Here is a 10,849-nt window from a genome sequence, read left to right on the forward strand (position 1 = left end):
TTTTTGGTTGATGTCTTAGATGTTGTTGACTAAGAGCAGGTTTTCTTTAATAACATAGAGAGATTTGATGAGAAGAGCAAATGTATTATTTTATGAGCTACTTCCACTACTATTATATTCACATACTTCCATATTGTCTTAGATTGCAAGCTGCATTTATTGCATCATTCATAGAAAGTCATATTTGTGAGGAGAAACTCCAATAAGTCATTTTCTTTAATGACCATTACAACAGAAGGAGGTGATGAACAAACACTCTCACTCACTCACTCATTTTCGCTTGTTCCTCCACTGAGGGTCGCGGGGGGGCTGGAGCCTATCCCAGCACAATGGGCGGAGGCAGGGTACACCCTGGATTGGTCGCCAGTCATCGCAGGGCTAACACATACAGACACACAACCATTCACTCTCACACTCACACCTACGGGCAATTTAGAGTTTCCAATTAGCCTAATCCCCAATCATGCATGTCTTGGACTGTGGGAGGAAGCCGGAGTACCCGGAGAGAACCCACGCAGGCACAGAGAACATGCAACTCCACACAGAAAGTCCCCAATCAGTCCCAACCGGGGATCGAACCCGGGGCCTTCTTGCTGTGAGGCAACAGTGCTAACCACCAACCACCATGCGCCTATGAACAAACAGATTTATCTAAAAATGTGTGAAAACTTATGGATGGAAACCTTTTTAAAATGGTTGCATTGTTAGAATCGGTGTAGAGTCAACTTGTTGACTTCTGATTTGGACTCCAATGGAAGTGAGGTGCAACAATTGTGGATGCTGAAAGCTTCAGATCTTCATGAAGGTTTCTGTGGTTGGACTGACCTGCTGCCCCTTTAAGAGGGAGGCAGGTTTGGGCTTCTGGCTGGAATGAAGCCACCTAAGATGAGAATGACTGCAGGCTTCCGGTACCAAGGTTTAACAGGGCGGTTCACTTCACACTTGGGCTTTTCTCTTTTTTGGGATGGCTTTTCTCAGGAGATAGGGGCATGGCACACTGCAGCAGCTTTCTTTTTGGGGTTTCTAGTTTTCCTTCTGATCTTTAAAAGACAGGAAGAACCATTTTTGATTGGTCTGAATGTTTGGGCGGTTTTGTGGCCAGCCTAAAATAAAACAAGACAAATCTACAACTGATACTTCCTTTCTAGTCATTGATGACCATCCTCACATGGGACAGATTTCCACAACCAATTTAATACTGCAAATCTGTCCTGTGTGGTCTTTTTTCTGAGAACTGTAACACTACGTTTATAACAAAGATCAAACATGGAAACATTTATTGTCTAACTAGTTACACCTGGGAAAGTACTGGATCATCTCTGACTGACCTGAGAGTCTCCAGCTTACAGAGAGGATCCTGGAGAAAACCACAGAGCAGCTGCACTCCTGGACCCTTCAGCTGGTTAAAACTCAGGTCCAGAACCCTCAGATGGGAGGGATTGGACCTCAGCGCCGAGACCAGAGAGTCACAGCTGATCTCTGATAACCAGCAGCCGCTGCCCCAGCATGGAAAAGGAATAAATGGGGCAAATAAAAACACATTTCTAAATCAGAAAATGAAGAGAAAAGCATAAAATGTAAAGAAATTTAGGAAAGACCAACAGAGGCCTCCTGACCTGAGCGTCTCCAGTCTGCAGTTTGGATGCATCATTGCAGAAGACAGTAACTTTACGTCGGCATCTGTCAGGCTTTGGTTCTTGCTAAGATCAGCTCCCGTAGATGAGAGGGTCTGACGTCATTGCTGAGGCCACAACTTCCCAATGACTCGTTGAAGAAAAACCATCACACAGTCTGTTGTGTATGAAACAAAAATAGTGAGTCAAACTTTGGGATTTCTAATCAACTTATCTGAGAATCTACCTCAACACAAATGTAGCTCATTTCCTGGAAAAGCTAAATTCAACACCGTAGAGCAACAGTTTGAACGACCATCAGATCTGAAATGCAACTGAATTATTCTCAACATTTGTCTTATTTTAGAACAGCTCATAATTACTCAATATTTAAAATGATTATAGCAAATGGTTTAAAGAAACGTGCATCTTTTTATCTGTCTATCGGCTCTTTGGATATTTTGCATTTCATCCAATTTGTACGATCGTGCGTCAAGTCTTAATTCAGCGATCCGATCGATGACATCAGAGTCTGTGGTTGCATCGATTGCCCTCAGCTTCTGTTATATCTGCCTGTTTTCCTTCAAATCATTTTCCCTGCACCTTTTGTTGCTAGTGATGAAGTTGCCACCTAACGGGTGTGGAAAGGCTCAAACAACTTTGTGGGTCACATAAAGGCTCCAAACGGAACCGCCACAAAGACCTAAAACACCCATTTAAACCAACGAGGCCGGCTGTTTTTACGTTGAACAAATGAAGCAAATAGTCACGTGTCATTCGTTAAAATGTGTTTTTCTGTCATTAAAATACGATGTATACAAACAAACAAAAGTTATTTAATGACATGACAGTAATTTCATGATAGTCAGTTAACTTTTGGCTCCTATTATTCCTGCCTTATGTTGGTTTGTCTGGATTGACCTTTGAACTTATATCCAGCCAGTGTTGAACATTTCTGGATGAATTGTTGTTGTTTTTAATTTATGGACGCTGCAATGGAGATAAAGAATTGAAGGAATGACCACTGGAGGGGGTATTGCTACCTGACATGATCCACTCGCTTGATTTAAACGCCGATGTCCGGCCCCCCAGAAATCTTTACTTACTGGAACTTCCTGCAGTTCCTCACAGCTGGAATCAGGCGACGTCGTCCCTGCGCTGAGGTGTTGTACTGCTGCAGGTCCAGCTCATCCAGAACCTCCTCTGACATCTGCAGCAGGTAGGCTAGAGCTGAACATTGGAACACTGACAGTTCCCTCTCTGATTTCTTCCCTGACTTCAGGAACTCTTGGATCTCCTGATGGACTGACTGATCCTTCATCTCCATCAGACAGTGGAAGATGTTGATGCTTCTGTCTGGGGAGATTTCACCACTGTTCAGCTCCTTCAGGTTGTTGAGGACCTTCTGGATGGTTTCTGGGTGGCTGTTCCTCTGATCCAACAGTCCACCCAAGATCCTCTGATTGGACTCCAGAGAGAGACCATGAAGGAAGCGAACAAACAAGTCCAGGTGGCCATTTCCACTTTTGAGAGATTTCATTAGTGCTCTCCTGAGGAAGTCATCAAGAGATTTGACTGGATCGTTATTTGTGACAACCATGAAACCAGGAAAAGGGGGTTGGTTTCAAATATTTTAGGAAAGACCCCATAATCCTTTTATTCTTGACGGTGTAACAGTGGAACATGTAGACGGCAGCCAGAAACTCCTGAATGCTCAGATGAACAAAGCAGTAGACTGATTTCTGGAAGATCACACTCTCTCTCTTGAAGATCTCTGTACAAACTCCTGAGTACACCGACACCTCGGAGACGTCCAGTCTACATCGCTTCAGGTCTTCTGAGTAGAACATGATGTTTCCTTCTCCAGATGTTCAAACGCCAGCCGACCCAACTTCAGAAGGAGTTTTTTATCAGCCTTAGTCAGTTCCTCTGGTCTCTGCTTTCCTCCATACTTCTGCTTCTTCCTCTTTATCTGAACCCTCAGGAAGTGTGAGTAGAGGTCAGTCAGGGTTTTGGGCAGCTCTCCTCTCTGGTCTCTGGTCATCATGTCCTCCAGAACTATAGCAGCGATCCAGCAGAAAACTGGGATCAGACACATGATGTGGAGGCTCCTGGAGGCCTTGATGTGTGAGATGATTCTCTTGGACAGATCTTCATCACTGAACCTCCTCCTGAAGTACTCCTCCTTCTGGGAGTCAGTGAAGCCTCGTACTTCTGTGATCCTGTCAACACACGAGGGAGGAATCTGATAGGCTGCTGCAGGTCTGGAGGTGATCCAGATGAGAGCTGAGGGAAGCAGGTTCCCCTGGATGAGGTTCACAAGGAGCACGTCAACTGACGATACTCGTGTGACATCAGAGATGACCCGATGGTTGTTGAAACCCAGTGAAAATCTGCTTTCATCCAGGCCATCAAAGATGAACAGAAGTTTCCAGACAGTCAGATCTTCTGCTCTGATCTTCTGTAATGTTGGATGGAAAACATGAAGCAGTGAGAGAAGACTGTGCTGCTCATCTCTGATCAAGTTCAGCTCCCTCCATGAGAGCGGAAGCACCAGACTGATGTCTTGGTTCTCCAAACCTTCTGCCCAGTCCAGACTGAACTTCTGCACTGAGAAGGTTTTTCCAACGCCGGCGACACCGTTGGTCAGAACCACTCTGATGTGTCTCTGTTGCTCAGATAAGACTTTGAAGATGTCCTGGCACTTGATTGGAGTGTCCTGGATGTTCTTCTTGGAGGTTCTCTCAAGCTGTCTCACCTCATGTTGTGTGTCCACCTCCTCACTTTGTCCCTCAGTGATGTAGAGCTTAGTGTAGATCTTGTTCAGCAGGGTTCCACTTCCTGCTTCATTAGTTCCTTCAGTCACATGTTCACATCTTCTCTTCAGACTCATCTTATGTCCTTCTATCACCTCCTGCAGTTCACCACCCTCTAAAACAAACAATCTTTTAAATCCTTTTACAATTGTCATCTACAGCAGTAACACAGATGTCCTCAACTGGAAAATATTCTGTCATGTTTGAATGATAGAAGCAACAGTCGGGTAATGACCCATCTCACTGTCAGTTTGAAATGTTATGTCTTCTTATGTACACCTATTCTTTTATTTCATTGGTTTCAATGTATTTAGACTATAACAACCATTTCCATGTCTTCCAAGAGTTTGCTTGGACTAAACAGCTGGTAAAAGCTGGATGATATTTAGAAAAACACATCAAACCTTCTCCAAACACATCATACTCAGCAGACCCATTGTCCTGTAAAGGTCACCTGCCTTCAACTCTTTAACACTTTCCAGAACTAAATGACTAAATGTTGCTAAATACTGTCTAAGCATTTAGGAAGGTCTGAAGAGGGTTTGGTTCCAGTGGAACCAAACAAGTGCTCTCTGGATTTTCTCTTGCACATTGTAAATACACAAGTTGTTCCTTTATTCCGACCCAAAAGTATCTTATAAATACAAATGTACGAGCTTACGTGAGACGCTGTTGTTCAGGTCGGCGGTCTGCAGTTCAGTTCTCCGTTTGTTTTCACCCTCGAGACAGGAGGAATCTCCAATGGAAGCAGACCGTTTATGACACCTGTCAAAAATGGGAATAGTGGTTATACATGTCTACTGGGCGTTAGCAACGCCTAAGAAAGGCTGCGTTCACTTCTACTTTCAGTTTGCTCTGACAGTTGAAGATTGAATGAACACTGAGCAAAAAATATAAAGTTATTTACGTTCTAACAAGCTCGTTTAGTTGGAGAAAAGTGTATTTGATCTAAGTGTTTAGTGGCTTTTCTTCATTGTGAATTTATGTTAAAATTAAAAGTGCCAAATCAGGAATATAAACTCATAGAATAGAACAAAAGTTCTCCATTTATGGTCCAAATACAGTCGTCTGGTCTCTGAAACTGATCATTAAATAGCACAGAGGTCACGCGTATTCAAAAGCTTATTTCAACCATTTAGAAATGACTGATATTGTTGTCTATGGGTTTATTAGAACCAGGAGCCTTATAAATAGACTTTTTAATGAATTTCCATGACATGTGGTGGAACAGTGTGGCAGAACAAGCTGCACAGACCTGCCATGTCTTACCCATCCATATCTAAATGGAGAGCTGGAGCACTCTGCAATGATGATATTGTTGGGAAACTTTAAAATATATGCCTAGGAATTTTTGTGAGATGATGTTAACCCATGTAGGAGAAATGACCAGTTAAAAACAGAAGCAATTTTCAGTTTTAAAAGATTTACCACACTAAAATTAACATGGGGGTTAATGGGAGCGAACGCCTGACATGTTGGTGCACTGTTTCATTTTAAGGACCTGATGAATTTCATTTTTCACGATAGTGGAGGCTAATACCTACAAAATGATGTTTTGTATGGTTGTGAAATGTTCTAAGGCAGAGTTTGTGGTTCAGAAAACCTTACTTTAAAGGTGAGCCTTGAGATCTGATACCGAAGTTAAAGGGTGCCACACAAACCATCATCATGCTTTAGTTTTCTTACATTTTGTCTGAACTTCTGAAGTTTATTTCCCCTCCTTTGGAGTGGTCACTCTTCATGGACACACAGCTGGGCACTGTGGACTCTGCTCTGTCCTCGTCCATCCTGAGGAAACATCAGAAATAGTGATGAGACTGTGATGAAGGTAAATAATCTGTAGAGGTTGTAGTTAAATAATCCCAATTCACTGCATTTTTATCAAACAGGAACATTTCTAATCCATTCTGGATAACAACTGAATCAATAAATCAGTGATGTCTCTGTATCATTTTCATGTTTTCAGAGTTTAAGCTGCTTTTTTTAACTGTTCCCTGCAGTGAGAAAAGAACTGGCCCCTTTTCCAGCCCCTCATCCTGCAGCACTGAATGTGCTCTAAAGTTCTTTCCAGAGCAAACGTCTCTGCACTTGCAGCAACATGTTTTAGTCATGGATCCGTGAGGAGAACCGGATACAGGAAACGCCCCCACTTTGATCCCAAAACCCAACTGGTGGCCAACGGTGGTCCGGCAACGACGGGGACGCTGGTCCATCGCCCGACAACACTGGTTTTCCACAGGCCAACATGGTGAAAGGACTGTGCACCGTTTCATTTTAAAGAGCTGATGAATTTCATTTTTCACGATAGTAGAGGCTAATACCTACAAAATGATGTTTTGTGTGGTTGTGAAATGTTCTAAGGCAGAGTTATGTGGTTCAGAAAACCTTACTTTAAAGGTGACCCTTGAGGTCTGATACCACAGTTTAAAGGGTGCCACACAAACACATCATCATGCTTTAGTTTTCTTACATTTTGTCTGAACTTCTGAAGTTTATTCCCCTTCTTTGGACTGGTCACTCTTCATGGACACACAGCTGGGCACTGTGGACTCTGCTCTGTCCTCGTCCATCCTGAGGAAACATCAGAAATAGTGATGAGACTGTGATGAAGGTAAATAATCTGTAGAGGTTGTAGTTAAATAATCCCAATTCACTGCATTTTTATCAAACAGGAACATTTCTAATCCATTCTGGATAACAACTGAATCAATAAATCAATGATGTCTCTGTATCATTTTCATGTTTTCAGAGTTTAAGCTGCTTTTTTTAACTGTTCCCTGCAGTGAGAAAAGAACTGGCACCTTTTCCAGCCCCTCATCCTGCAGCACTGAATGTGCTCTAAAGTTCTTTCCAGAGCAAACGTCTCTGCACTTGCAGCAACATGTTTTAGTCATGGATCCGTGAGGAGAACCGGATACAGGAAACACCCCCACTTTGATCCCAAAACCCAACTGGTGGCCAACGGTGGTCCGGCAACGACGGGGACGCTGGTCCATCGGCCCGACAACACTGGTTTTCCACAGGCCAACATGGTGAAAGGACTGTGCACCGTTTCATTTTAAAGAGCTGATGAATTTCATTTTTCACGATAGTAGAGGCTAATACCTACAAAATGATGTTTTGTGTGGTTGTGAAATGTTCTAAGGCAGAGTTATGTGGTTCAGAAAACCTTACTTTAAAGGTGACCCTTGAGGTCTGATACCACAGTTTAAAGGGTGCCACACAAACACATCATCATGCTTTAGTTTTCTTACATTTTGTCTGAACTTCTGAAGTTTATTCCCCTCCTTTGGACTGGTCACTCTTCATGGACACACAGCTGGGCACTGTGGACTCTGCTCTGTCCTCGTCCATCCTGAGGAAACATCAGAAATAGTGATGAGACTGTGATGAAGGTAAATAATCTGTAGAGGTTGTAGTTAAATAATCCCAATTCACTGCATTTTTATCAAACAGGAACATTTCTAATCCATTCTGGATAACAACTGAATCAATAAATCAATGATGTCTCTGTATCATTTTCATGTTTTCAGAGTTTAAGCTGCTTTTTTTAACTGTTCCCTGCAGTGAGAAAAGAACTGGCCCCTTTTCCAGCCCCTCATCCTGCAGCACTGAATGTGCTCTAAAGTTCTTTCCAGAGCAAACGTCTCTACACTTGCAGCAACATGTTTTAGTCATGGATCCGTGAGGAGAAACGGATACAGGAAACGCCCCCACTTTGATCCCAAAACCCAACTGGTGGCCAACGGTGGTCCGGCAACGACGGGGACGCTGGTCCATCGGCCGACAACACTGGTTTTCCACAGGCCAACATGATGAAAGGACTGTGCACCGTTTCATTTTAAAGAGCTGATGAATTTCATTTTTCACGATAGTAGAGGCTAATACCTACAAAATGATGTTTTGTGTGGTTGTGAAATGTTCTAAGGCAGAGTTATGTGGTTCAGAAAACCTTACTTTAAAGGTGAGCCTTGAGGTCCAATACCAAGTTTCAGGCTTCCCTTTGGACCAGTCGCTCTTCATGGACACACAGCTGGGCACTGCGGACTTGCTCTCTCTTCCTCTTCCTTCACACATTCGCTCATTTTTAAATGTGAGTCTAAATGGTTAAGCAGGAACAGAAGATTAAAGAACATGATTCTCAGCATGAAGACAAGCAGAGGTCTGTCCAATGACGTATTGTCGGCTCATTCACATCAAAATCTATATTATGATGTCACCCTGTACATCATACAGGCCACATATATATTGGAAAAAAGTTTTGGGAAATCTTAAAAGTTTACACATGTTAAACATAAAATAGTTGTGGAAAAAATGTTTCTCCTGGGTGTTTCAGAAGGTGCGGTGGCATTAGACGGACGCACACAAATACAAATTAAATCATTTTTTATCTTAAAATGTGCTTCCTCAACCTCTAAAATGTTGGCTCAGGGTTATTAGCGGAAAACGCAGTTAGAGGAAACACGCTACAAAGTTTGATCATCCGTCACAACATTCCCGTCGACCAGCCGCAATGTGCGTCCGAAACACGCGCACGCTCATTGCGAACACGCAGCTTATTAAGCCGCATCTCGCAGCGGAACATTGATTCGAGACGACAGCAGTGAAAGAACCAAATGCTACCTGAATATTAGAGGTTTTCCATCAGGGCTCGGTCACTCAAGATGGAGCCCGAAGTTGGGAACTTTTCACTTTCGCTTCTTCTTCCTCTTTTGCAGGAGCAAATTGCAGCAACTGGGACTCCAACTTTGACACCAATTCCAACCGGGTCAGTTTGACTTTCAGTTGAAATTCAAAGAAATTCAGGTCAACACTCAAACCTTAATAATGATTCTTCAATAAATCAGGTGACTGATGACATGAAGATGCTTTTTATAAACTTTTGTGGTGGTTTTTGACTGTCTCACCTGGACTCTCGCTGACAGTCAACGCCGTGATGGTGACGTATGTTTCCTCGCCGTTACTGAGGTCACATGTGTACGTTCCCTCCTGGGGTGAAGACACATGTTGCAACGTGAGGTCACCTGACTGGGACACATTCTTCACGTGATGCTTCCAGCTGTCTGACACCAGATCATCGGCACCGACTGTGCGATTCAGGATGATCTCTGCCTGGTTGAACCTCCAGGTGAGATCTGCCACTGCAGTGTTTAATTGGGGGCAGAATATTGTTGTTTCATGGGCCGACACAGTGACAGGACCTCCGATGAAGACAGATAAAAGAGGAAAATACATTTATAGCGACGCCTCATGAAGGATCTTTCAGTAAACAGCAGAAACACCTACGTGCTTTAAACAAAGTGGTTTTCCTTTTGTTTCTGCCGGCGCTGACGGTGCAGCTGTAGCTCAGAGCAGTCGAGTTCTTGACAATCGTAGAGCTGATCTTGTAGAGCCCATCTTCCATCAGCTGGATCTCAGGTGGATCCCTCATGGGGGAGGGAGGGTTCGTGGACCAGCTGAGCTCAGGTTCTGGGTAGATCCTCTCTGAGCTGCAGGTGATTGTGTCATTTACCTGCTTGATGTTGACGTTACGGATCAGAGCTGCAAAGACAAAGAAGAAGCAACATCTTCTGTGTGAGTTGGTCCAAAAGAACACAATCACATACTCAACGAGCACAACTCTTCAGAAATACTGCTGGAACACTTCCTGGGTGGTGGAGACTGACCTTCCACCTTCAGCTCTATGACGTTCTCTGAGTTGTCAATGTCAGTGCTGGTGTAACACATGTATCGACCTTGGTCCTCCACCTTCACCCACATCAGCAGCAGCGAGGCGTTCCCTCTGGAGATCTGGTCCTGGAAGAGTGAAGTCCGGCTTTGGAAAGATGGTATCTGTGATCCCAGCTGGTCTTTGTTGTCATAGTATGAATGGATGATATTTTTGTTAGGAATTGTTGGATCGCGATACCTTTCAAGTGTAGCTGCCGATCCGCGTGTTCTTTGAATGAAGACTTCGAGAAGAAAAGTACCAATTTCAAAATGTATTTAACAATAGAACCAATTCAAGATACAAATATTACAGAGCTCCGGGCCAGTTCATAACCCTAGCAACAACAGAGTCAATTGTCAGGGCACGAAGTCTGACAACCTAACTATCCCTTGGCCCAGTCTTTTATAGTAACACACATGCAAATTCACAATGTTCATGCAATCCAATCCAGATCCCCTGCTGGGATGACCTCGTCCTCTTCCTCCAGTCCCATTTGGTGTTGGTAGAGTTCTTCTTTTCCATTGTTTTTCCAGGTAGCCAGATACCATTCTTCATGCAAATGTGATCATCAACCCCCCTGATGTTGCATTTACAATGAGTGTTTGACACCCCCTGCCTGACTGGTCCTGAGATAACAATAGAACAAACAACAATCCTGCAAATGGAATGTCTCTGTTCTTTATTACATTTACCAATGAGTCTACCTTGCC

General features: G+C 43.5%; 1 protein-coding gene across 1 annotated transcript; it reads right to left on the reverse strand.

Annotated features, from left to right (window-relative positions):
* Positions 1-1,706: 1,706 nt before the first annotated feature.
* On the reverse strand, positions 1,707-6,302 carry LOC130520778 (NLR family CARD domain-containing protein 3-like). The gene is given in 6 exon segments (XM_057024495.1): positions 1,707-1,791; positions 2,720-3,187; positions 3,234-3,471; positions 3,474-4,544; positions 5,091-5,194; positions 6,116-6,302. Coding segments are annotated over 6 exon segments (2,067 nt in total). The 5' UTR covers positions 6,217-6,302.
* Positions 6,303-10,849: the final 4,547 nt, after the last annotated feature.

The sequence above is a fragment of the Takifugu flavidus genome, unplaced genomic scaffold (genome assembly GCF_003711565.1).
Source record: "Takifugu flavidus isolate HTHZ2018 unplaced genomic scaffold, ASM371156v2 ctg522, whole genome shotgun sequence".
Classification (NCBI taxonomy): Eukaryota; Metazoa; Chordata; class Actinopteri; order Tetraodontiformes; family Tetraodontidae; genus Takifugu; species Takifugu flavidus.